The sequence below is a fragment of the Leuciscus leuciscus genome, assembly GCF_965113295.1.
Source record: "Leuciscus leuciscus genome assembly, chromosome: 22".
Lineage (NCBI taxonomy): Eukaryota > Metazoa > Chordata > Actinopteri > Cypriniformes > Leuciscidae > Leuciscus > Leuciscus leuciscus.
Genome location: NC_138746.1, coordinates 10,357,307 through 10,384,513, shown reverse-complemented (window position 1 = coordinate 10,384,513; position 27,207 = coordinate 10,357,307). Strand labels below are relative to the sequence as shown.

At 38.1% G+C, this 27,207-nt stretch overlaps 1 protein-coding gene across 1 annotated transcript in view; it reads left to right on the top strand.

The window, feature by feature from the left end:
- Positions 1-494: 494 nt before the first annotated feature.
- lrpprc (leucine-rich pentatricopeptide repeat containing) overlaps positions 495-27,207 on the top strand; it is a 63,529-nt gene continuing 36,816 nt past the window's right edge. Inside the window, exons 1-22 of the mRNA XM_082154235.1 lie at positions 495-704; positions 2,311-2,534; positions 2,633-2,755; positions 2,838-2,959; positions 6,556-6,614; positions 6,741-6,827; positions 6,904-7,030; positions 7,800-7,944; positions 8,236-8,393; positions 8,535-8,640; positions 9,157-9,264; positions 14,695-14,813; positions 14,887-14,980; positions 16,041-16,110; positions 17,854-17,881; positions 17,972-18,029; positions 18,946-19,052; positions 19,710-19,787; positions 20,143-20,205; positions 20,296-20,409; positions 20,878-21,008; positions 22,964-23,049. Of these exons, the coding sequence (XP_082010361.1) occupies positions 526-704; positions 2,311-2,534; positions 2,633-2,755; positions 2,838-2,959; positions 6,556-6,614; positions 6,741-6,827; positions 6,904-7,030; positions 7,800-7,944; positions 8,236-8,393; positions 8,535-8,640; positions 9,157-9,264; positions 14,695-14,813; positions 14,887-14,980; positions 16,041-16,110; positions 17,854-17,881; positions 17,972-18,029; positions 18,946-19,052; positions 19,710-19,787; positions 20,143-20,205; positions 20,296-20,409; positions 20,878-21,008; positions 22,964-23,049 (2,386 nt within the window). The 5' untranslated portion in view covers positions 495-525. The remainder of the gene's footprint in view (positions 705-2,310; positions 2,535-2,632; positions 2,756-2,837; positions 2,960-6,555; positions 6,615-6,740; positions 6,828-6,903; positions 7,031-7,799; positions 7,945-8,235; positions 8,394-8,534; positions 8,641-9,156; positions 9,265-14,694; positions 14,814-14,886; positions 14,981-16,040; positions 16,111-17,853; positions 17,882-17,971; positions 18,030-18,945; positions 19,053-19,709; positions 19,788-20,142; positions 20,206-20,295; positions 20,410-20,877; positions 21,009-22,963; positions 23,050-27,207) is intronic.

The following is a 27,207-nucleotide window of genomic DNA, read 5'->3' as shown; positions in this document are numbered from 1 at the left end:
TTATATCCAGCTAAAGTGTATTGAAGTATTTTGCTATAAAGCTATTATAATAGCTTTTTTAAAATATTATTATATATATAAATATAGGCTATGTATATAATGTGCTCAATGTAGGTTACTTAACTAAAAATTAACGAACATTTCTAAATATAGTCATTTGGTCCTATAATGATGTTGCATGAGAGAAATGGCTTCCTTGCATAAGCTCATAACCTGCAATGTGTCAACCATGAATATCATTGCAGAAAATATGAATGTAGCATTACCATTTTTTCAGCTTTTTTATAATGCGTATAAGGTTTTTGCTGTATTTTGTAACATTGTATATTTTGTAACCTGCGTATTATTGCTAGAATTACCAAACAGCTGCTAAACAACTACATCTGGGTAAAATTGGCTGTTTGAAGAAAAATTATGAGTTTGAGGGTGCTGAACCCCCCTATGAATACAATGGTCTCTCCCGTTGCTCTCTGGCCTGTCACGTGGTACGGATGTCCTTCGCTCTTCTCTCTCTGCAAGCTAAACATGGCTGCGCTCTTAAGATCAGCCCGGCTTCTCAAATATTCATCGGCTTCATTGCTTCAGGTCTTAGGAAACAGCAGACATGCACCGTCGTCTGGTCGTCTTTACAGCGGAGCGGTCGGGACTCCACGTATAGGGTTTTGTGTGCGTCAGACAGTCCCGGGAAGGTTAAATGTTAACAGGTATACATGTGCCATGCGTGTTTAGATCATGCAGTTGTCATTGAGAGGTGATCACTCCTCTAACTGTACTATAACGCATTGATAATGTGCTCAATGCAGGTTACTTAACTAAAAATTTACGAACATTTCTAAATATAGTCATTTGGTCCTATAATGATGTTGCATGAGAGAAATGGCTTCCTTGCATAAGCTCTCATAACCTGCAATGTGTCAACCATGAATATCATTGCAGAAAATATGAATGTAGCATTACCATTTTTTCAGCTTCTTTATAATGCTTATAACATTTATAAATCAAATTATTTTATATACAGTCTTATTTGGAAACAAAGAATATTTCATAAAGCATCACAATCAGTCTAATAAAATAGACATTAATCCTACTAAAAGTTATGATAATGGATATGTCCATATAACTCTAGTTGTGTAACGTTATTTTAGGCTAATACTATTGTTGCTGAGAACTGTATGTTAGCATGGGTCAAAATTCAAGGGTCAACACGTCAAGGTCATTTTAAGCCATCTGAGGATACTGCACGTTTTATTGGCCAATTTTTAATCTGTTAGTTTCTGGCATGTTAGTTACTCTGTTTAGGGACACAATGACCTAATAGCTAAACTCTGACCCGCACCGTCTATGGTGGTTCACTCAAATCTACATAAAATACTTAAGCCTAAATTTTTCTTTTCCATAAATCCTTATAAGGATAAGGTTGAGTTCCCGGTGGGGGGGGGGCTAGCCTATATTTTTTTTTTTGTATTTTTGTGTTGGTTCCTAGGCTCAGCATTAACATATTTGGCCTCCTAAATTGTTTTCCGGGGACATTTTTAGCATTTATAAGGGCATTTTTCTAATTTAATCAAAATTTTCATGTCAAACTCATACATTTAATAAATACATTTAATTAACCGTAACCAATCAAGTTAAGCTAGCATCAACCAAATCCATTTTTGCATCTGAAGTGGGATTTAGGTGAATTTACACAGATTGTTTAATGTGGCTCAGAGATGACATGAATATAATTTCACTGCAATTATAATTGCATAAATATATTAAATTAAATTAAAAAGAGAGATTTTAGTTCCATATTTATAATGTTTAAGTTTTAATGAGTGAATCATTGAATAATTTTTTCAGACAATTAGTTCAAATGGCTGGTTCCTTCAGTGACTGATGACTATGAATGGGTCATTGAATCACTCACTGAAATGATAAGTTTAAAAAAGCAGATTCATTCAGTAACTAAACACTGCTATGTTGTTCATTGACAGTTCTGCTATGGTTTTCTTTTCTTTCTTTTTTCTTCTCATTTTTAAGACATTCATAGGCTACATCTTGATTGTGTCAGCTTGCACATTACTAAAACAACAATTATGATATTATAGATGATAAAAAGCCCACCCCTACTTAGACATGAAACAAGGACAGGTTTTCATCATAAATGTGGGGTTAATCAGAAATCATTGTATAAATCAATCATAAATTGTTCAATTTCTTTAATTCGTTCAATTAATCTCATACAAGTTGTTTTCGTAGTAAGCACCTTAACATATACATTTCTTGTAATGCTAAGGCTGTATACTTATTGCAGCACTTCTTCTGCAGTTTATTCTCATACAGATCAGCCTTGCCCTGTGTGAGTTGTCGTCGGTATGGAGTTGTCCCGGAGCAGAGTGGGCTGGTGAGGGATGAGCCCAGCGTGGCAGTCCGTTCCAAGCAGGCTCAGCAGTTTGACTGGGCTCTGGCGAAACTAGACAGCTCAGTCCGAAGGACAGGCAGGGTCACCAAAACACTGCTGCTGCGCATCTTCCATGACATCTGCAGAACAGGTACTTGTCTCTTTGCTTGAGGATCTTTCCTGGATCCATTTCCATATATAAATCTCTACCTGTTCTGCATGTCATATCTCTAAAATCACTCCAAATAGGATATCCAAGTGGAAATCAAGCCCTGTTGCTGCTGAGAAGCTGTGGCTCACTTCTTCCTGAGGTTCCCCTGACTGAGCGCACAGAGCTGGCACAACGGATCTGGGATAAGCTTCAAGAACTTGGTATGAGTTAAAGACCCTTGAACAGTTACTGGTTGTACCTCTAAACCTGGGATTTGAACTTTCATATTGCTGTTAATTGCAGGCTCCACCTATGATGTGAGCCATTACAATGCCCTGCTCAAGACGTACCTGCAGAATGAGTTCAAATTCTCTCCCACCGACTTCCTTGCTAAAATGGAAGCTGCTAATGTTCAGCCAAACAGAGTGAGTATAATTTTAAGTATAAGTAAACAATATTCGGGGGAAATATTTGAGTTAAAGGGGACATTGGATGAAATTTTCTGGCTTGTCTGCCAGCTCAGAAAAGCTGAAAAGAAAACACGCAGCCAGTTTGATATGGGCTGTATGAGTCTGAAACCGTGTCATCAAGTGTAGTGAGCTGTTTCAATTTGCAGCCAGTTTCTACATAGGTAGCTAGCTATCTGAATAAGAATAATGCCATTTTATCTCTGCGCGAGCTGTGCACTTTCGGCCATTTTCTCCAGCAGCTGTAGCGACAAGAATGTCTCGTAAGCAACTCAGGGGTTTTGTTGTTGGATGTAAGAGTCTTCATGTACTCCTCACATCAGAGCCACTGAAGACGCAGTGGATTAGTTTTATTTTTGAAGTGAATGTGCCCCCATATACCTAAATTTGTTTTATGTCTGCGCGAATCATTTTACACCTGACTGTGAACGATGGTCGTGAACGATGGTCAATACAAAAGGACAATACAAAACACAGGTTTTGCTTAAAAGTTGTTACTCAAGGATGGATCAGTACCAACTGTTTGTGATCCAGTTTATAGTCTCCGGAGAAGACTGTAATGAAAGGGAGAGCACGCACTACAGTTCATCAGAGTTGTTTTACGGATATAAAGCTTACCAGTTTATTAAGCACCCCTTGTATAGGCAAGGTCTGTAAATATTTGTTTACTGTTGTAATGAGTGTTTTTGTGTAATTCTCTGTGAATTTTGATGATAATCAATTCAACGGATAATGAACGGATAAGATTTGAATGCGCACTTCTTGTGCTGTGCATTCAGCTCTTACAGTCGTTTTCTGGAGTGAATGCTGCTTGCTTCATCTTATGTGTGATGTACAATAAACTCATCAGTAAAGTTTTTGCCATCAATCAGACAGGGTCCACTACAACAGGCGTGTACTAATAGTGGATTAAAGCAAGATGACAATGTAGTTTATAACTAATTAATAGAGGTCGACCAATATGGGTTTTTTCAGGCCGATGCCGATCTTTTGAAATCCGGGTCGGCCGATGGCCGATTAATGCTGCCGATTTATTTTGGCCGATATTTGGCCGATTATGCGCTTGTTTTTAACCTCTATTTGAAAGATAAAATGTAACACAAATAATTACTTAAGATAGACAAGATTTCTCAACAAAAACATTTATTGAACACTTGACCAATCTGCACTTGTACAAAAGACAAAAAGACCTTGAGATATGTTTGGTAATTGTACCTGAATTAATTGAAAATTAATTTGCTACATTTCAGATTAATATATTTGTTTTCCTTAATTTTAATTAACAGTAACTTAAACACTTTGCAGTTTGAATGATGTCTTGTATAAACAAAATGGTGTATGTTTTTATGTTTCCACTGTTCGATCGCATCTGCGCCTCACACACACACACAAATATAAGTAAACACTTTGCGACTTTAAACACACGCGACTTTTCGATCGCGCCCGCACCCCTCTCCCGAGCCTCTCTCCCTCTCTCTCTCCCTCACACACCATACATGCACACCATATTCCAGCATTGCAATCTTTACATCGCAGCCTGCTTCAGAGCTAAATCGGAGCTACAGATTAGGTGTCCCCAAAGAACCCGCGTATCTAACAGTAGTTCCGCATTACATTAATTAATTTGCACGCGAGTTGTATTTATTTTTATACCATGTATTCTCCGTGTAAATTTATACACCGAACCGTGACGCCCGTACCGTTTCGGTTCAATACGAATACATGTACCGTTCCACCCCTAGTCTACAGTGAAATACAGTCACACATTACACTGTTTGGCCAGCATTTTAACAGTGTTTAATCCAGCTACTAGCTAACGGTATGCTAAAGTTAACTGCTGACTAGCGTCACGTTTCTAACGTCCGTTTTCAGAGCATCCAAGAGAAGCACAGGCATAACAGCAGCACCGAAATGAAGCACAGAAATCCGCATTGATATTCGGCCCGGTAAATAACGGTCGTTAAGGCACCAGTGCCGTATTAGCACCGGGTCTGACTGTAGCTACCCAACCCTAGCAATGACGGCGCTAGCAGAAGCCAGTCCTTTAGTGCGTTGGTCACTTTTGTATTACTTATTTCTCTGCATTGAGTGACAACCCTCTCAAATATAAGACACACTAAACAGAACAAATAAAAGTCTCAGATTCTCTGTCTGTAATTGCACAATTCTTGCTTACTTATTGTGACATGATAGCAACCCTTCTGCTGTGCTAATGCAACCTCAACTACGCTATCAATATCCAAAGTAGCCAAACGTCATGTCGCCTATTCATATTTTTTCTCGAAGTTGGCAGTAACATATCAAAAGGTTTTAATTAAAAATAAAGGAGTTTTCTCCAAGGAACTTAGCTCATTCCTTAGGCACTGGATGAGGTCTGCTCACTCTGCTGGAGAATGACTCTAGGCGCAGTGTGCGTCAAACATGTGTTCCACAACAACAACAACACTAGGCTGCCCACAGATGCGCCTGCCTAATAATCGGCTTGATATACTGGATATTGGCCGATGCCGATTATGTTAAAAAATGCAAAAAATCGGCTGATTAATCGGTCGACCCCTACTAATTAAACAAAACTATACCTGTTCTATCTCCATACAGCACATATTCTCTGGCTCTGTTGGCATCATTGTCCGACTCCGGTTCGAACTGAACACTGCTACTGACAGTTTCTGACATGTTCAGTGCCTGAGATTGTCTTGTTTTGATGAGCTCTTGAAGCTCCGCCCTCGTCTTGAAAAAAAGACACGTAAAACAGCATGCTTTTGCTCACTTCCCAAAAGTGGCAATTTTAACATGATATAAAAAATTATCTGTAGGGTATTTTGAGCTAAAACTTCACACACTCTATGGATATCAGATACTTATTTTACATCTTGTAATAGGGGCAGATATGGTGAGAGGGAAAAAAATTGTATTTCTGCATATATATTAGCCATACAAATATATATGTTTAGCCATAGCAATGCATTATGACAATGATGTCTCAGACAGTCTGACGGCAGATAGAAATAAACGGTATGTTAACGACTTTTGAGTGATTTGTTACAAAAGAGCACATAAAATCACAAACACAGAAACTTGAACGTCCGTGATGCACTAGGACTGACCTCATTGGTTCTCGAGCGTCACGCTTGCACGTTTCAGCTTCTTTTCTTTTTTTCCTTTTAATGGCGGGTGGCAAACCCACTTGAAGTGCATACTGCCACCTACTGCATGACACATGCGTGAAAGCTGACAGGCTTAGGATAGCCAAGACCGATAGTTAAAAAATGTTTAATCGGCCCCGATACAGATCTTTGAGATTTGACTCGCGATATCCCTAACATCCGCTATATCGCAACTTTAATGAGAGAAAAAATACTTGTATGAAATTAACAATTATTTTAAATGATATTTACTCAAAATTCTCTACAAAAATAATCTATTGACTTTGAAACTGACACAAGCTGCAAAAAACAATGGAAAAAAATTATTTTGTCAATCACTGATGCAAACTAGGGAATTTAATTGGATACCATGTTTATTTGTATTTGTTATATATTATGACTGTCTAGGTGACCTATCAGAGACTCATTGCAGCATACTGTGAGGATGGTGACATTGAAGGTGCAAGGTGAGTTTTCAGCAAATGAGTTTATCCTTATGGTGTAAATCTTGAAAAAAAATTGAAATATTATTTACTCTGCTATCACAAGAAAAGATTGAGAAGAAACGATGCTTATATCATAACTTCTTGCAGTACAATCCTGGGCTTTATGAAGAGCAAAGACTTGCCCATCACAGAGGCCGTGTTCAACTCCCTAGTGACAGGCCATGCCCGGGCAGGGTAAGTGGACCGTACCATTGACTTGCCTTTTCTTTGTGTTTGGCACACGTGTGTTGAGTAACTTGTGTCTGTGCAGGGACATTGACAGTGCTGAAGGCATCCTATCAGTCATGAAAGGGGCAGGGATTGAGCCTGGCCCAGACACGTACCTGTCTCTCCTCAACGTGTACGCTGAGAAAGGCGATATTGCCAAAATTAAACAGGTCTGTGATTATTAGAGATGAAATGGACTGATTAAGAAATTTGTTAATAATGGTTAATTTTTCAAATGATTGAAATTATGTATTGTTGGGTCACTGCTTAAAATTATGCAGCTTGTAATGCAATTTATATTGATATATCTTTTATATTTATATTTTTAAGGTTTATCCGATAATAGGATGATTAAGTTGTATTTGGCTGGTCATGTCATCTCAATATTTTGGCCCCACCTACGCCAATGTAAAATAAATTATTTTTATTTTCTCATAATATAATAAAATATTTTTATATATATTTTTATAATATAATATTTAAAATGGGCTACCATTCAAAAGTTTGTGGTCTGTAAGATTTTTTGAATCATTCAGATATTGTTTTAATATGCTGATTTAGAGCTCAAGAAACATTTCTCATCATTATCAATGTTAAAAATAGTTGTGCTGCTTAATGTTTTTCTCAGTTAAACTCAGGTTAAAAAGAACAGTTTTTTTATTTGAAATAGAAATCTTTGTAACATTATAAATGTCTTTACTGTCACTATTGATCAATTTAATGTGTCCTTGCTGAATAAAAGTATAATATATATTTTTTTTTAAGTACTGACCCCAAACTTTTGAACGGTTGTGTATAAATTTCCCATCTTTTATTTTTTTATTTAACGTATTCATGGGTTTCTATACTACATAAATAGATTTTCCTTTTTCCTTTCATTGTTTTTAGTTAATAATATAGCCCTTTCATATCTTATGTCATATCTTTTGTCTCCTTTAGACTCTAGAGACGATGGAGAATGTAGATATCCATCTGATGGACAGAGATTTGATGCAGGTGGTTTTCAGTCTGACTAAGGCCGGCCATCAGCAGTATGTGCCCGAGATTGTGGAGCGCATGCGTCACGAGAGGGGATATGTGCCAGGTGTGCCCGCTGACTGCTGTGTCATGTCATGGAAGCGAAGGGAATATGGGACCATTAGCTTTGAATTTTGCCTTAAGCAATTACCAAAGTGGCCCATAGTGAGCCATAATGGTCCCATATGTATTCATAGCAGTATTCTATTTTAAATATGAACCCAAACCAATTAGAGAAATGGAATGCATACAATATTGATGCATTGAGATGAAGTTATGGGATTTTGGGAAAGTTATTAATGATTGATATATTTTTTTATTTTGAAACTGATGCATCAATTCATTTAAATTTCCTCAGACGCTATGAACCTCTGCTTGAGTCTGATTACTCACGGACATGAAGAGACAGCGTTTTCTGTGTTGAAGAGCTTCACCGGCCTGCTGGCAGACTCGCAGACCAATGATTCCCCAGACTTGGGAAACTTCTTTCTTCGCCACTGTGTCAATATGGACAAGGTGAGGGACCCGAATCTAAACAATTTTAAGAGTGTTTATTAAGTGGTCCTATATGACGAATTTTTTTTAATTTTAGTAAACTTTAGTAAAATGTAGTACATTTTTGTAAATGTTGTTAATTTGTGTGTTTGTGTCTTGCAGTCTGTGGAGAACATAGCTGGGTTTTGCAAAGATCTTAAAGATTCAGGTCTGCACTCATCGCCACTGCAGTTCACCCTTCAGTGTGCCCTGGAAGGCAAGAAGACCAGTGAGTACAATGAAGTAGATTTAAAATTCGAAAAGACTACTAATCCTTCGTATTGTTTTTTTAAACCCCAGGCTTTTAATTTAAGATTAGTATATTCAAGTTTATTTGTCTATTTCTGTCTTAAAACATTTTTATCTTGCTGTGAAGATATCCATCTGCTGATATGAAAAAAAAAATGTGAAAAAAATAAATAAATCCAAGTTATTGACCAAATAAGAATGATAAAAAAGGGTTTTGTAATGTCGAAACATTAAAACCCAGGATTATGTTAACCAGATTAAAATTATCCTGTGTTAATTGAAATAAATCTCACATTGTTGTATTTCTGGACCCATTTTTAAGATCTCTTTCTCTTTATTGTTAGTTTATTTGATTAGGGGTGGGCGATATTCCGGCAGACACGATTAACCGCTATATATGATTTAAGATTTTGATCATATCGCCCACGCCCACCCATGTATCTGATAATTGCACAGCTCGATTTGTGTTAATATGCTGTTCTTTGTAACTTTCTAGCTATGGCTGTTGCGCTCATGAGGAGGATGAAGGAGGAGGGCTTGCCTCTCAGACCCCACTACTTCTGGCCCCTGTTTTCTCATCACCAGAAAGACAAGAATATTCCTGGTGAGTCCTGAGCTTCCTGCCTCATTCTTAATCAGTCATTATTGTGAATGTTGCAACCAATTTTACTTCCATAATCTAACGTGTTTCTGATTGGTTTTATACATCGGGATTGAATTGGATCGTGAAAAGTCTGAGTTAAAGTGGGCTTTTTTTGTATAATACAAAAAAATTATTATCTCTTGACACCTCAATAAAAAGTCTGTCAATTTAGATATTTGGTTAAATTATTTTGAACAGAGTTACAAATAAATGCAGTTACAAAAGAGCATGTCCAGATAAATCTTACTGCAACTACAGCAGCGAGAATAAAAACATCTCATTTCTTTTCTTTTTTTAATCCAATAACCTTCATGAAACATGCAGGATCACTCTCACCTTTATGTTCCTGTACAGTTTTTTTTGTTTGCTCAGTGTTGAAATCTGCACTACGTGAAGGTTACATGACAGAATTTGTTGTGACTGGTTCTCATGTAAATGCGAGCGCTTTGAGGGAATTCACTTTCAATTACGTGCGCCGCTGTGCACGGCCATGAAATATTTAGCGCCATGTCGCATTCTGTCCACAGGTGTCACCAGCGGGCAGACGCCCATCCCCCTTTCCACCCACCGGTATTCCATCCACCCGTTCACGAGTGTGGAGAGGGGGAAAAGTATGCATTTTGATGAGGTGTGGATTTGGGCTGGCGAGTTTGAAAAAACATATGCTAGCTTTGTCTTGGCAGCCGCGAGCGAGCGGTGCTTGACAGTTTCAAGAAGCAATGCAGCTCATTGCTTGTGACATGGCGCGAGAATAATGCCTCAGCCCCTCACGTAGCACACAACAAGCTTTTACATCTGCATCTTAAATGCTCTTTGCACTAGTCACATTTCTGAAAATTCTTTTTTTTTAATATCTTTTTGCCATTCACTTTGCATCCTATCGGATGCTGGGTCCTTTTATAAAGGGTCATGAAACCCTAAAACACTCTTTGTTTATTATTAAGTGAAAAATGGTTACTTTGTTGTTGTTTATTGGACCCATTTCGTTTATCTTGTTTAAAAAGCAAAGTTGAACCAGTCATAAAATGAGATGTGTAAATTCGGAGTGTCGATTGGCTATTGTGGTTGGAGAGTACTCGTCTATGTCATGCGTTTTTGAGCTTTTCTTTGCATTATTCATCATGAGAATAAACTCCTTAAATCCAATCACTGCACTGTATTATGCGTGAAATCGCAGTACAGTGGAGAATATATTATTAGACCTTTAGCTCAGGAAAGTTTCTATGCTTATACGTTTTTCAAAGAATAATTTATAAAAATGCATTTGATTTGTTCATGATAGTTATTAGTAATCTCTAATGATTAGATTTTTGTGAGTTTGTTGTCATAGGGTTATAATTTTTAAAGTACATCAAGGTGCACAAACTTTTTTTTCTGCGCTCATATTTTAAAGTCCCCATGTAGTCAATAATTGTATCCCTTAAAACTCATCTTTGATCACCAAAATGACGTTTAAATGTTTTTTCCTGTGGAAAAATGTCTTCATGCCTTAAAATAGCTTGAATATAACTCTACAACTTTGCTTCATTTAGTATGCGTGGTACCATGAATATGCTAATTAGCCCCGCCTCCACTCAATCACACTAGATCAGAGATCCACTCGCTAAACTTTTTAAGGTAAAAGCTGCACAATGGTATCGCTCTTTAAAACTTTGGATTCTGAATTCTTTGAACAACTCAGAACGTCAGTGGAGAAAGGCCTATAGTTCATCATAACATCGTAATATATGTCATACACCCGCTATATTGGTTAATCTACACAATTTTTCATATCAACAGAAAAATATACCGGGATAACCTGGACTCACCTGCTAGATCGCTGTTAATGATATGCTAAAGCCCGCCGGCACGTTGATGTGATTGGTGACAAGGTAGTTTGTGACGTAAGAAACACCAGCGATTTCAAACCACGATTTTTTGAAACTGGCTTTTGGTTCACTTCAGTTTTAAAGAGAGAATACTCAGCAATGGTGTTGACTTATGAATTTGCACATGGTTTGTCTTAAAGCACATTAAAAACACCACACAGACATATAAACAACATTTAAAAACTTAAAAACTAATTTAAATGTTCCTGTATAATGTGTGTTGTAGATCTGTGTTTTGTTGGTACCTCCACTCCACTGACACTTGTTTCTTTTTTCTTTTTTTTCTGGATTACATAAAACAGCAACACTGCAATGGCTTCACCATGTGGTACATTGGTTGACTTAATTTGTGTGATCACAGTGGTAGTTTGGTTCTTTTCATTTGGTCCGGACCAAAAAAGAAAATGATACATGTAGTCCTGGTTTGCTTAGCGTTCATACTCTTTTTTTTTTTTTTTTTTTTTTTTTTTTTTTTTTTTTTTTTTTTTTTTTTTTTTTTTTTTAACACCAAACATAAAGATACAAAAAAATGTAATGACGTATATTTGGCAACGGAACATACCGAACATCCAAAACAGTGTACATATGATTTTATTTTTACCAGCTGAGAACTCAAAAAGCTTATAAAATGTGTTATCCAGAGAAACGCAGATCTGCTGCAAGGATACAGAGAAAAAGTGTTGTTGTCCTATGGACATCTGTGGAGTTGTGTGTGTGTGTGTGGGGTTTTGAAAAGTCTTTAAAGGAGAACTTGGTAACTTTTTTAACTTAATAAAACTGTCTAGAAATCATTTGGATGGTTAAATAACCTGTTCTGGTGATATTGGTGACTTTCCCCGCTCCCCCCAGCGTTCCCAGGCGGAAAACCAACCTTGCAACTTGCAACACTACCGTCCCGGCAAGTTAGAAATTGGAAGTCTCGTGAGAAGCGAGAACTAGAACGAGAACGAGCGCGAAACACAAATTGCTTTACGGCAATTCGACATAAACACACACGCATGTATGATGTATTACCAGATTACCCACCTCGGTAGACATAGCTCCACGCGATACAGTTGGCTTGCTCCGATCAAAACAAACGCACATGAGCAGCGGTAGAGAGGGGGAGGAGGCCGCCGCAAATGAGTTTTTTACGACTGTGTTGTGAAATATACGCCCCCCCCCCACAGCTGTAGGGGGAGCTCGTGGGGAAAACATACGACAACAAAAGGGAAAATCAGCGAAGAAGTGACTAGAGTTCGCTAGAGTTACCGAGTTCTCCTTTAAGGCTCACCAAGGCTGCAATTATTTGATAAAGTTCAGTATTTTATTTTATTTTTGATTTAATAATTTTCTATTTGAATATTTTAAATGTAATTTTATCCCTGTGATGATAAAGCTGAATTTTCAGCATCATTACTCCAGTCTTCAGTTCCACATGATCCGTCAGAAATCAGTCTAATATGCTGATTTGGAGTTCTTATTATCAATGTAAAAAAAACAACAACAACTGCAAACTCTTTTTTCAGGATTCTGTGGTAAGTAGAAAGTTCAAAAGACAACATTTATTTGAAATATAAATATTTTGTAGCATTATAAATGTCTTTACGGTCACTTTTAATCAATTTGATGCAAGATTATTATTATTTTTGAGCTCAAACTTTTGAGCTGTAATGTACTTTTTTGACAGACCCAAGCACACTCCCAAGTTTTGCTTTTAGCAAGATATACTATTCACTTTTTAAATCCATTTAATTTTAGAATTTAGCTTGTTTGGAGATGCAGCTCTGTTGACAGTTTGAACCCTGACCTCTCTCCCCTTTAGTGCCCCTTTAGTGCCCCTTAAGTAAGAGACTGCAGACTTGGTTACTTCCCACAATCATCAAACCCAGTGATGTAGCAAACAGAAATCTGGAGGTCGCCCGAGAATTCATTGAACCGGATTTGTTCCATAAAAGCTTTCTCACACACTTTCTGAATTGAGAGAAGTCTTGAATCGGCAAGTGATGTGACTGGCTATCCATTTTGCATCCCCATTCACATGCAACCTATCGGCCTGCGCTGTATGAGCCATCTTTTATGGCTGACAAATGGATTGATGGATTATTTAACAGCAAAACAGGTGTGCTCCTCTCATAAAAATGAAAGAATGAATAGACAGACGGCTCTCAGGCTCCATTGAGAAGAGTGTCTGGTCAACTGTTTACGTTTGCTTGAAAGCAAAGAGCTACTGAATTGCAAGAAAGGATGAATGGAGAAAGATGCATAGATGAGAATGAAATGGAGAGATGGGTGGATGGATAGAGCCTCCAGGTGCTTTACCTGGCTAATGCTCTCGCACACCGGTGGTCGTCCGCTCCTGGCGCCAGATGCAGGTTTTAATGGCAGATAAAAGCAGCTCTTATCTTTTATTCAGGTGTGTAGGTGTCCCCTGAGCATTTAGATACAGAGTGCTAAGGACCAAGGTGAAGAGTAAACAGAACACAAATCGCTGGTTCACGTGTTCCCTCACACACAAACGTTTGCCCGAGTAGGTCGAGAGACTATTCCATATGCATGTGGTGCTTTAGGCGGGAGTGAAGGGTCCTGCTGGAGAGCCGGGTAGAGGCCTGAATCCTCTGCCTGAAGGGGGTGTTCCTCCAGGCCATGCCATAGGAAGACGGATGTGATGAAAATCTAATTATCAGATTTTTATTTTTATAACTGCTTTCTGTATAAAATCTGGTTGAGTGAATTGTAAACAGCCTTGGGCTTTAAATCATGTTGCTGGTCTAAAAAATTTTATAAATCCAAGAAGCTAACCAATACAGCATTAGTCCTGTCCTTATGAAAAAATGGCTTGTGCTTATTTCTCTTCCACATAACGGGAAAGAATCTTTTTATCGATGACAATATTTTGCTGAGTGTGTTATTGTGTTGGTACCTTGGCAGGTTTAGGACTGTCGTGGACAGCTGACAAGCTAAATGCCAATGGGGTAAGCAAAATAATCTTATTTCAAACAGAAAACAAGGTTATTTTTCTTACCCCATTGGCAGATTATTTAGCTTTTTTCAAGCAATAACTCTAATTAACTTTAAATAACTCTAACTTATTTTTCTGAAAACAAGACAATAATTTTTAACTTGTCTAGAGAATGCTTCTTGATTTAAGAATGTTTAGATATTTAGACCGGAAACAAGGCAACAACAACAAAAATCTAAGGAAGAAAAGTATATTTTGCAGTGTACAAACCAAGCATTTTTTAGTTGATCTTGATAAGTGCTAATTGTCACAATTGTGAACACGACAGCTTTTTTTTCCCATGAGGGGGTTTGGCATCATGGTGGATTTGCTCCCTGGCGGACCATTAAAGAAACACACACAGACACACACACACAAAAAAAAAAGTCCTGAAATGATTCCAATTGTGTGTCCCGTATGCATCAGTCTTTCAGCCAACGTTCAGTGGGCCATCCTTGAACTTTTTTAGGTGCAGACGCGACTATTGTGTGGCATGAATATTGGTGCACATGTCTAAATAAATCACTTTTTGTTTCCTTTCAGATCTTATGGAAGCTCTAAGAGGCATGCAAGAACTGGGCGTCCCGGCAGACGTTGATACTTTTAGTAACTATATTCTGCCGTCTTTCCCATCAGTGGACAGTGCCCACACTTCTTTTAAGGTAATTATGCTGGATATGCGTATGGTTTGTTGTGACTGTTCTGAAACACTCTAATTTGGGTTGATAATTGCAGGAGGCCGGTATTGACCTGGCAACAGATAGCTTGATTGCAGCAGAATTACGAACCGAAGCATCACGTGGAAACTTCGCAGGGCTACTCTCTCTGTGTAAGCATTAGCTTCTATGAAAATTGACCTTTTCTCTCTACCACTCTCTGTACATTTTCCACACACGCACACACACACACACTCTCTTATATGAGATTATATGTATGTGACACAGCTCTGTAGAGATTTTATTTTAGATGTGTACTCTGTATGATAGCGTTCATCACTTGGAGACTAATTGCTGCCCATCAGGACTACATAGCCACTCAAACATACACACTGCAAGCAGCTTTGTCCCCATTAATCCTTTTAATCAGGGGTGTTCCGTTAAATTTCCAAGAGGTTCAGACTCTGTACAGACAGTACTGTCTTGGAATTGCTATACATTTATATGTGGACAGCTGTAGTACTTGCCCATCCGAGTCAGAAATTATGACATCTCTAAATAATTTTCCCAATTAGAACTTTGTTTTTTATGAAATGTTCTTAACATGCTGAAATGATCATTCTAAATGTAGACAAAAATGTTCTTGTGTAAAGGTGCCACGTCATTAATTGTTCACAAGCTTGCTGTAGTTGAGTGGCTGGAGTCGTATTTTAATGAAAGTATCAATCTCTTTTGCTGCTCACCACCGTGTTTGTGCTAGTGTTGTTCAAATATCTGCATCATCTGAATGAAGCTCTCGTTTTATCAATAATGGGGCGCTTTATGTCTTTAGTGGGGGAGAGTAGCAAAACACAGAAAGGGCTTAAAAGAAGCACATTTAAAGCTTGATAAAAATATTAAAGGATATAGTGCTGAAAGATCATTACTGATATGAGTGCTTGTGTTGTGTACAGCTCTGTTGTTTTGATACACTGCAACAAATGGTACAACTGTTGTAACTTGTCTCGCAGTCCGGATGGAACCAATCCTAGGTCTGGAACATACAGACTGCATGCATACATACATGCATAAACACACTATATAAATATGAATATGAAGCGAGGAAAATGTCCAAATGAATCAACATTCAGTGCAGTAAAAAATAGCTTAAGTTACAATGTAAAAAAAAAATATCATAAATGAGGTGAAATGTCTCTGCTTTCATGACTTTCACTCATATTCTCACTCTTGCAGTGTCTTCACCAGCTCTCCCAGCCATTGACCTCAGTGCTTTCAGATCCAGTCTGATCTCTGGATTCAGAGGGTGAGTAACGAAAAAAAAAAAACTCTGTGTGCGTGTAAATGTTCTGCCTTTTGGCTAGACAGCCACTCATTCGTCATCTCATGCATATGGACGCAGTCATCTCTAGCCCAATTACAGCATGGGAAGAATGCAAATAGAGTTTGTCCTTTTTGTTGTTTTGCTTCTGATGCCTCTCTGTCCAATGCTGAAAGACTACTAACTATCCTGACTGCCACTGATAGCGAGATACAAGTGCTCACATTGGCATTTTACCCATCAACTTGGCTGGCAGCGTTTGTTTTTTGGCTAATTCCCCCAGACAATCACCTCATTGCTCACACATACTCATAAACCTGTCATGGTATTTTATTTATCACATCATTTTCTCATGGTATCACTTAGTGCACTCACTCAGCTTAGATCTAAAATCAATCCCATCCTGCACAATAGTTAAGGACCAGCTTTGTTTTTAACTCTGATTTGAACACAGAGGCCGTAGGGTAGCAGATGCTGCTGTCCTCTGTACTTAGCAAAGCATTTAGATGTGAAAGAGGAGCAGGGAGGTTGCCGGCAGCGATGGATGTCAGGTTTGTAATTGGGGTTGTCAGAAGGGTAGAGGGGGTTGTCGGGGCCCTGTCTCCTTGGCGACCTGCTCTTGTAATAGTCAAGGTCACTAGATAATTTAATCATTAACCAATGTTGAATCTTTTTTCATTCCTTGTCTCCCTGCTCTCCGCCGTCAACATTCCCTACCAGCACTGCATCTTGATTTCATAATGTATGTGCATTTGCATATGCGACCACTGAGGCTCTAGAAGTTTTCAGAGCTATTTAAGATCATAAGATATAAATATATATCTGAGTTTAATGGTATGTAGGGCTGTCGCTAATGATTTTTATCGAGTAATCGGTCGATCATTTTGACGATTATTCGAGTAATCCGATTTTTCGGGTGGTAATAAAAATAGACCTAAGCAAATACCAAAGCCTTTAAAATGACTTGAAATGCTTAATAACAATGAGGCAATACCATAATACCAATAATATTTGGTTCAAATAAAGTATTAAAAGCAAGTAATCATGTTGTTTCATTGGACAGCAGTTAAAATGCACAATACACATAATATAAACAATTATCTTATGTACCTTGTGTATTATAACAAATGTCTGCAGAGGGCAACAACGGTCTGGTGTTGTTACACTTTACAGTAGATCAAATTCTTGTTTAATTTTGGACAAATTACATTTAATTAATTTAAACTTAATATTTAACATTTTGTTTCTGCATCTGGCCTGTAAAAGTATTTTTTGTTAGAAATATTTTATTATGTGTGATATCCTCTCCTTTGTTGAACTTTGGTATGTTTTTTTTTTAGCTTAAGCACCAAAGTTATGTTAATCTACCACCTTTTTAGTATTTGGCACATTCTATGGCCTTTCTGCTGTTTTTGACTCATTATTTTTTTATATAAATTTTATAATTATTTTCTAGTTATGCATAGCTATTAAATATTTTGACAAGTGCAGTCTCTTTATAACTGTTTTCCTTATGCAGTAAAAATGGGTAACTGGAATAATAATGAACAGAAATCGTGGAGATTGATTGGTCAAAAGGTTTGCCCTGCTATATGTTCTCACTGGTCAAATGAAGCCCTGTCACACCAAATGAATTCTTGATCTTGAAATCACTGTCTGGCAGATGTTAGATTTGAAATATTCTGTCTTGAATGTGAGTCTTCTCTTATCCTCTACTGCCCCCTGCAGGTTTCATGATGTGGAGATCATGGCAAAGGTAAGAGTGAAGCAAGAGATTTTGAGAGAGATTATGGAAAACGAATGAATAGAACCTTTGTTAATGTCACCTCATAATCTGCTGTTACAGGTCACAGAGCTTCTATATAAAGACGCCCGGTTCAGTAATGCTGTCCCTGAAGCTTCTGGTATGTGGCTTGTACTGTTTTTCACACCCCTTAAACTACATGCATCTTTGTTTAAAATAATTGGCTGTTAATAAATGTTCCTGCACTCCTGCTGTATGACACATTAATTCATAGTACAATATTTACATCTTTCAAAAAATGACACTTCATTTTACAAGTTTCAGAAAAATGTGATTTACAGTTGCTTAGAGAATAGCATTGCGTACTAAAAATTATTAGTTTATATGCTACGCAAATGGCTTTTTTTTATTTTTTAAATTGCCATAATATTCATGATAATCCTTGCTGATAGCCAGTGTAATACCAGTTCTGGAGCTGTGGGGATGCATAGTACAAGACAAAGAGGTTGGGAAACGCTGCACTAGTAAATCTCTATGCCTTATATGTCCTCCGAGCTGGTTTCACTGACGGTATCGTGTGTGTGTCTTTTGGGTTTCTGGCGGTGATGGAGTTTATCCTGACAGCCGTACTTTGCATTAAGTGTGTGTGTCTGATGCAGTCTGAAAAGTAGCCGTGTGCATGCTTGTGTGAGTGCTGTGTGCTTGCTGACTCTGCGCTGAGTTAACAGAGCTTCTGCGAGTGTCTGTCGTCTCGCTGCACCGGAGCAGGCCTCCGCGCTGGTGTCCGAGCAGGTGGGAGCGATAGAGACGGTCTCTCTGTCTCATCCCATCACTGTGCACAACGCAAATGTGTGCGTAAGGCTGTCAGCTGCCAGCCACTTGTTAAAACAGACTTCGGTCAAATCTGGAGCAAAGCTGTGTCAGCACAACACAGATGTGCAGTTTAAGAGCTTATTTGCTGGATTGCAATATTTTTGTTCTGGTTCTGCGGAAGCTCCTTTTGTGATTTTTATATAACTATTGATTTGTTTATTTCAAGCAGAAAGTGTCAAATTGGCTCTTCTCTCCTTTTGCAGAAAATGTAGCCTACCTACTTTACAACCTGATCGATTCCATGAACGAGGGGGAGGTGCAATCCAAAGAAGAGAAGCTTAGGGAGTATTTCAGCCTGCTTAAGAAAATGGTACATTTGCAAACACACAAGCGTAGTCGTGTCATTAACAGTTTGGTCTGCCTGTTAAATCAAGTCTGTCTAGGACCCCAGGGGGTAGCCGTTGTATGTACAATAGCATTCATTTTGGGGTCAATACGATTTTTTCCCGGTAAGGATGCATTAAACCAATCGAAAGTGACCGTGAAGACTTTTTATAATGTTACAAAAGATTTCTGTTTCAAATAAATGCTGTTCTTTTGAACTTACCAAAAAAAATCATGGTCTCCACAAAACTAAGTTTTTTTTTTAAGCAAAAAAATGTAGCCTTTGTTAGCAAAAGGGACTTCTTTTAAAAACTAAACCCAAACTTTTTAAAAGTAGTGTATAAACTTATAATTGAAGGTATAGGCTAAGCTAGCAAGCTAATCAATTAGTGCTATGTTAAGCTAGTACACAGAGCATTTAGCTTGCAAAATTAAAAACTAGCTAAAAAACACAAAGAACATGAAATGTTTAATTCCACATCTAAAGTTGTGATTATTTACCATTAAATGGAAATTTTAAAAAGACTTTAGTCATCAGAAATGAAAATACTAATTTTGAAGTAACTTTGCTGTCTGGCCCACGTTAGTGTGTCAGTTCCGTTAATTCTTTATTTTGGTGTCAAGTTCTTTGCTTTATTTTTAGAATATCAACATCTCACTGAATATCTTCAGAGGAATCAGGAACATTCTGGAGTCCTACCATGTTCCAGAGCTCATCAAGGTATTTTATAATTAGTGGTGTTTTCAAGAATAATGTTACTAATGGTCATATCTGATATTTTTTTTGTCTGGCGGATAAAAAAAAAAAAAAGAGAGTCGGAGCCTTAGACGTGTGGCCAAGGGCTGCGACATACGTTGCAGTTGCACTTTGGGCTACTGTCCTATCCAAATTTAGTCAAAAATAAGTAGCCCAAAAAATCCCTTAGACTCCCATTGAAGGAGATACATGTGAATCGGTTTTGCATGAGCAAACACCTCTAATATTTTCTTCGAAAACTTTACAAAGCTAGGTTTAATTGTCTTATTCAGGTCTGTGATAGTACTGTTAATAGAGGAGTTCATAACTTATCTTTCAGGATGTCCTTGCTCTTGTGGATAAAAAGGAAAATGGAATGGCGACTGATGTGGCACTGCTTAGAGTAAGTTTTTCTCGCTTTTTTTTTCTCAACCAAATGTGTTCAATACATCAGGTGAGCTGTGTTAGTCAAATATCCTCATGTTTGTGTCAGGGTTTGGAGGGGAGACTTTCGTTCTTGGAGAAGACCCTGGCAGAGCTGACAGCTGAGGGCAAGTCCGCCAGTTCCACCCTCAAAAAAATTATCGCTCTCCTTTGTACAGAGGAGGTGAGGGCTATTCTTCTCATAAATATTCACAAGATTTGCTAGTGTTCTGATTGGTTTTTATAGTCATTTATAGTGGTCAATTTAGTGGTCAACTTGAATAAAATGAACCAATTAATTGGTCATTTTTAACTTGAATGTGCAAGGCTTCCTGTGTTAGCCAGTTATTTTAACTGTTCAAAATTGCTTGATGTTGCAAAGTGGTATTTATTTATTATATTACTTTAATTTTTCTATCCTAATCATAAACGCACTGGTTTGTTGCTCAAAAATCTGTACAGTTTACTGCACTTTATTGTTCTAGTAATTTACCTCTAGTGGCTAATGAATCGGAAGTCTCACACTTTCACAGGAAATAGCTTGCTTTTCGCAAACAAAAATGTAAATCCAAAACCATTTATCGGTATTTGTGTATATTGATGTAATTCAATATGTAATTGATTTTCCCCACAACTTTGGCTCTCTCATCAGAAACTGGAGCAAGCTCTGGCGCTTAAAACTCAGTATGAAGCAGATATGACTCCCGCCACATATGCCATGCTCATCAACATGTGCTGTCGCCATGACAATGCTGACGAAGCCCTCAAACTTAAGAGGGAATTGTAAGTTTGACGTAACCATCATCATACAAACATCCTTGGTGAACTGTTCCTTTTATTGTCAAAACAAGTAATAAAAATAGGCATGATTTACTCCCCTCATGATTCCACACCCGTAAGACTGTGGAACATGAAAGGCCATTTTTGAAGAGTGTTCTGGTTACTTTTTCCATACATTGAATAGAGATGGAGCTTCAAGCCTTAAAAAAGGACACAAAAGCATCATAAAATTAGCAAGGATGCATTATATTGATTAAAAGTGATAATAAAGATGTATACTGTTACAAAAATATTTCCATTAGTCCATTTGACCGTTTCACATCTTATGTCCCACCTAAATTTACATCTTTGTTCACTGATAATACTTACATTCAGTGAGCTGTTAAAGTCTCATAAAATAAACAATTCGATAACACTTAACAATAAGGTTCATTAGTTAACATTAATGTATTAACTAACTTTAACTAACCATGAGCAAATCCATATGTTTACTGTATTTGTTAATCTTTGTTAACGTTAGTTAATAAAAAAATAAAGCTGTTCATTGTTTGTTCATGTTAGTTCACAGTGCATCAACTAATGTTAAGATTTTAATAAAGTATTAGTAAATGAAATTAACATTTACAGCATTTATTAATTTTGGTTAAAGTGCAGTTCATTATTAGTTCATGTTAACTAATGAACCTTATTGTAAAGTGTTACCATCAATTCTTACTGTTTTCTGGAATATTGCATTGTTTATTATGCCAGCAAGCTAGGGTTGATTTATCCATGTACAAAAAAAAAAGTGCCCTCTAAATCTTTATTGATGTCTTTAACGTCCCCTCCCTCTCACAACGACATCTCTTCTCTGATGATTTGTGCACCGGCGCGAAAACGGGACCATAATACCTTCCCTCCAGCAACCTGTCACTCACATGAAACAATTTTCCATTTAGTTTTCACGCCCACTTTCTATGATCCCTATGGTCATAATCAAGTCCCTCCCTACATTTTTTTTTTTTCTCTTTTGAGAAGCCGTATCACTCGGATTTACATCACAATAGGAAAAAAGACAATCATAATTTCTGGTCCTGTTTATACCTATTAAGATGTGTTTTGGTCGATCGGATCACATGTGGATGATGCTAAATGAAGGTGTAAATGGTCTAAAAAAGTTTTGAGCTTGGCCATTTCGAGATGTAGTTGAAACGCATTTGACTGGATTGCTTTCATAGTGTAGACGTTCATGTGGTCGAATAGTTCGAATGGCCTCAAAAGACTGCCTACTCTCCACCTACTGACCTAGTGCCTAAACATGGGAGAAACGCTAGCCAGACGGGATTTTAACTTTTGTCGGCTGAAGACCTAAGTTTGGTTTAAGTCAAATCCAAATGTTTCTAACACGCACTCACTGTGTTTGGCATGGTCTTGCGACTATCAGAAATCAGATCAGAAATGAAAGCTGTTGCTCTCTGTATTTAAAAAAAAAAAATTTTTATTTAAATTGCGCAAGCTTATTTTGACCATGAGATTGAAAGATCTGAAAAGGCCCATGCATTTACCCACAGATAGACCCTCTCCTTGAAGAAGTCAGGACAGAAGTGATCAAAAGTGGACAAGAGATGGGTTAACACACCAGGTGTTAAAGGGATAGTTCACCCAAAAATTCTGTCATTGACTCACCCTCATGTCTTTTCAAACCCGTAAGACTTTCGTTTATCTTCAGACCACAATTGAAGATCTTTTTGATGAAATCTGAGAGCTTTCTGACCCTCCATTGATAGCTACGCAACTGTACACTCTTCAAAAAGTTCATAAAGAGATCGTAAAACTAATCCCTGTGAATTGAGCCGTTTAGTCCAAGGTGCATGATTGTTCCAGACGCATTCATGACTCTGTCATTTTTAAAGTAAATTCCCTTTCACAGCACAAAGTCAAGGAAAGAGTTATTTACTCTTTCTTCTTTGGCGTTTCAGAGCTCGCAAGGACTCAGAAGTAGCGCTGGATGCTCAGAAGTATGTGGCCTTGGTCCGAGTGCTATCCAAACACGGCAAGCTGGAAGGTAAGTGGCCGCGTCGGTGTCCATGTGAAAGCTTTGGTTCCCTGTTGAAATGATTGCAGATGCCTTCTTATTTTCACTATCTCGGATTAATGAAATAATTTAGTTTAGTTTGTCACAAATAATGTGGGCCGTCACATTAGGTGTGCCTTGCCTCACATTTTAAACCACTTAGGATGTCAAGGTACCAATGAGAATTTTGAATTACTTATCACGTCGCTATCAAAAGCTTGCCACTCGCTTAATTAGTTTCTTAAAGGCGTTATTCAGAATCAAACCTTTCGCAAGTGCGTCTGCGTACGAGAGTGAGGTCCGAGACACCTGTCTATCCACACGGGGACATTAATCAGCCATTATCTGAATTCCACGGTGGATTTCTCCATGCTCATGTAAGACGTAATTACAATAAAAGTGTTTCCTCTTTGCTTTGTGCACACACTGATGGTGAAAATACACGCTCTGTCTCTTTTCACGATGCGTGTCACTCTTTGGCTGCCCCCTCCCTCTCGCTCGGACTCATCCTGTCACCGAGCGAGGGAAAATTACAGGACCGACTGCACTTTAACAGAATTACCGAAATCCGTCCTGATACTAATGGCATATCATGTCGGGGAAAGTGCTTGAGTATTTCACAAACACACACGCACATTTGCATGTGAATTCAGGCGAAAGTGTGTGATGAGGAAAGTGTGTGTGTATGTATATGTGTGTCCATCAGAGCGAGCCGGTAGCCATTAGCCCACCGGTGTGCGCTCAGAGCTTGTCATTCACATTAACACACCTCAGCGCCCCAGCATGCCCGCATCACCGCCGCAACCCGATCCGCTTGAAGATCATGACTCGTGGCACCGTAGTGCACCAGCTGCCCCGGCTTTTAATGGCCTTGTTTTTGTTCGAAACCTTTTCTCCCCCTGTTGTTCCTTCCTACTTGGTTTTTTTTCTTCTTTTTTGCCCCCTCATGTCCTCCATTTGTTACGGAGTTCGTGAAACGCTGTTACCGGTTCACAGGCTGGCAGAAGGCCGCAGAATGAGCCAGAGGACTAATGGGCTGTGTGATATTTGTTTACCTCAATGTGTGTGTGGTATCAGACAGTGGGCCGGTATGCTCTGCTGCTAGTCGTCCATTCGGGCCCATTTACCACCAACAGCTGATTGGGTTTGATTAGTGGTTCTGTCAGATAGGAAGAATTTGAGCTGTCTGCCATCACAGAGCTTTCTCATATGACTGAAGCCCGGTTCATCTCGGTTGCTGTTTGTGGTCCAGCGATGTGTGAACTGTGCTTCTTATGACCAGAGAGTGGTCTGAGGGGCTTCATTTGCAACTCAGAGGTCTGGCTTGCTCGGTCATCCGTAGCATTGTGCAAAAGTTTACACACCTCAGAGCAGTGGCCTAGCGCATGTGCACTGTCACATTGAGCTGTGACATTTCCACCCTATTCTGCTCATAATTTAATGCTATTTCTTTACATCTTCCTTTACATCAGTGATGCTTACTGCCTACATAGGCAGCTACCTTATAAGGCAGCATAAGTAATTATTTTAAAACGCTCACACGTCATACTCATTTGAAGTGCTTGAAGTTCTCAACACTCAAGATTGATTCCAATAGAGTGCAAAAGTGACTGATTACTGAAATCTCAAATCTTTGATTCTCTTTGATAAACAAGACTTAGTTTTATAACCCAGAATCTAGTCTCAGCCTCCGACATCATGCCCATGGTCCGTTTGGCTGAACGTCTGATGCGTATGGCTCACTTAACTGGAAACATTTCAGGATTTTCAAAGTCGTCATCTTGAATTCTACTGGATGTCGCGTTCTTTAACGGTCCACTTGGAAACAAAGATGGCGTGATGCCAAACCCACTTAAGGAAGAAGAAAGCCATCATGTTTACAGCTGACAATGAGCTCTTATCAGGATCAGCTAAATGCTGGATTTGAAAAAGTATGTGATGTAAAGTTTGAGGCATATTCTCTTTTTACATACCAGTCTGTTATTGTAAGGACAATGATGTTACATATTCACACCCCTAAACATGATGCGGAACAAAACAAACTGTGATTGGTTGCTTTACGTGTCAGTCAGACGGCCTCTGGACTGTGCATGGCCAATGAAAACTGCTATGGGGTCCAGACCTTCTGCCGTCAGTCTGAACGTCTGGCTACACGAGACTACCCAGAGTTCGAACCACTCCCAATTCATTTACTTGTTTTTGATATCGGAGTGGGCATTCACTCCTTTGTTGGGAGAATCTCAGTAATAAAAAATAAATAAAAAAAATACATAAAGTAATTACCCTGACTCATATCATTGTTTAACCATACCCATGGTAGGTCTCTGTCAAGAAAGGTTCATTTGTGAGAGTCAATTTCTCTATAGAGAAAATTAATAGAAGACCCCAAAAAAGTGTTTTTAATTGGCGAGTACTTCAGTTGAACACTGGGAGGTACATTAAGACAAATGCATCCCTTTCTGCATGACTTTCATCCAGCTTTAGCACATAGCCTACTTTTATATGGCTTAAACGTTGTCCTCCATCAGTGAGCTGCTGTAAAACAATGCGTGTTAAAGCCCTGGGCTATAAGAAAAGTACATGGTTGAGTGCTTAGAGCGACGGCCCAAGAATCAAGAGGTTGTTAGTTCTAATCCCCTCGTGGGTATCGCTGTCACGACGCCCTCCGGCGATCCACTTAACCTCCATTGCTTCAATTCATATCCAGCTGTTAACACAAAACATGTGGCACTTTTCAGACAAGAGCGCTTCTTAAATGACAAGCCTCTATTTAAATGGGCTGACTGCTGGGATCTTGATAAAACAATCCTCAAAAATTAAAAAAGCAGTCAAGGATGAGATCTGTGCCCGAATAACAGCGTGACTGAGTAGATAAGTGAACGGAGCTTTATCATACAAAAGCAGCCTCTTAAAAACTCAGCATGACCCTGCTGAACCTCCTGGTCCCTGCTCTACTGTTCCTTTTGGCTCATCACTTTTCCTGACAGTACGGAGCACTGTGCTGGATTTGCATAACAACAGGACAAAAATTGCAGGGTGATGAAGTGACAGATCGGAATTTGTGGGCTAAAACAAGCTGGCTGTCTCTGTTTGAGTGTGTGCGCACGTGTGTGGAGACTGAAGTGAACTGTGTTGTTGTAGGTCGACCTACATTGTATATTTCCATATGCATGCCGTTACTCTCCATACTTGGGGTCCTTGTTATTGTCAAAACACTGTAGGAATACTCGTTGGGTAAAGGATGAAAGGGTAAAAGTTTTTTTTCTTTCTTTTTTTTCCTTAAATGGATTTTACTACTGGAATCCTCAGCTTTTTATGCAAATATAAGTAGGCATTTGCAGGTTGTTTTCCCTCTGCACTCTTTGTCCAAAATTAGCATAAGTTTCTACCAGGCTGCATTTATTTGATCTCAAATACAGTAAAATTAGTAACGTTATGAAACATTATTACAATTAAATAACTGTTTTCGTCATTAAAACAGTCATTGTGTTTTAATTTTAAATTAATAAAAAAATTTAAGATATTCCTGTAATTGCGAAGCTGAATTTTCAGCATCATTGCTCTAGTCTTCAGTGTCACATGATTCTTCAGTGTCACATGATCCTTCCGAAATCATTCCGATATGATGATTTGTTGCTCAATAACCATTTCTTATTATAAGTAATCTTTTGATTAAAAAAAAAAAGTTTAAAAAGAATTCTTTATTTGAAAGAACTTATCATTTTACAAAAGTTTTCTATTTCAAATGCCTTCAAATGTCAATCTTCAACCTAATGATCAATTTAATGTGTCATTGGTGAATAAAAGTGTTAGTTAAAAAGTAAAATTAAAATCTTACCACATACTTTTTAACGGTAGTATGTAATTGCAGCCTGATATGGTAACATTGGCTCAATCAATGTTGTGATTATTTTCACAGTTTTTAATAAACTTGTTTAAACAGTCAATATTGCAGTTCTGTTTTGCAGAGGTGGACGAAGTACACAACTTCCTTACTTGAGTGAAAGTATAGATACTACTGGTCAAATATTACTCCGTTACAAGTAAAAGTTGTAAAGACTGATTTTTACTTAAGTAAAAGTACAGAAGTACTCGTTTTTAAAAGTACTTAAGTATCAAAAGTAAAAAGTAAATGTCAATGCATTGTTT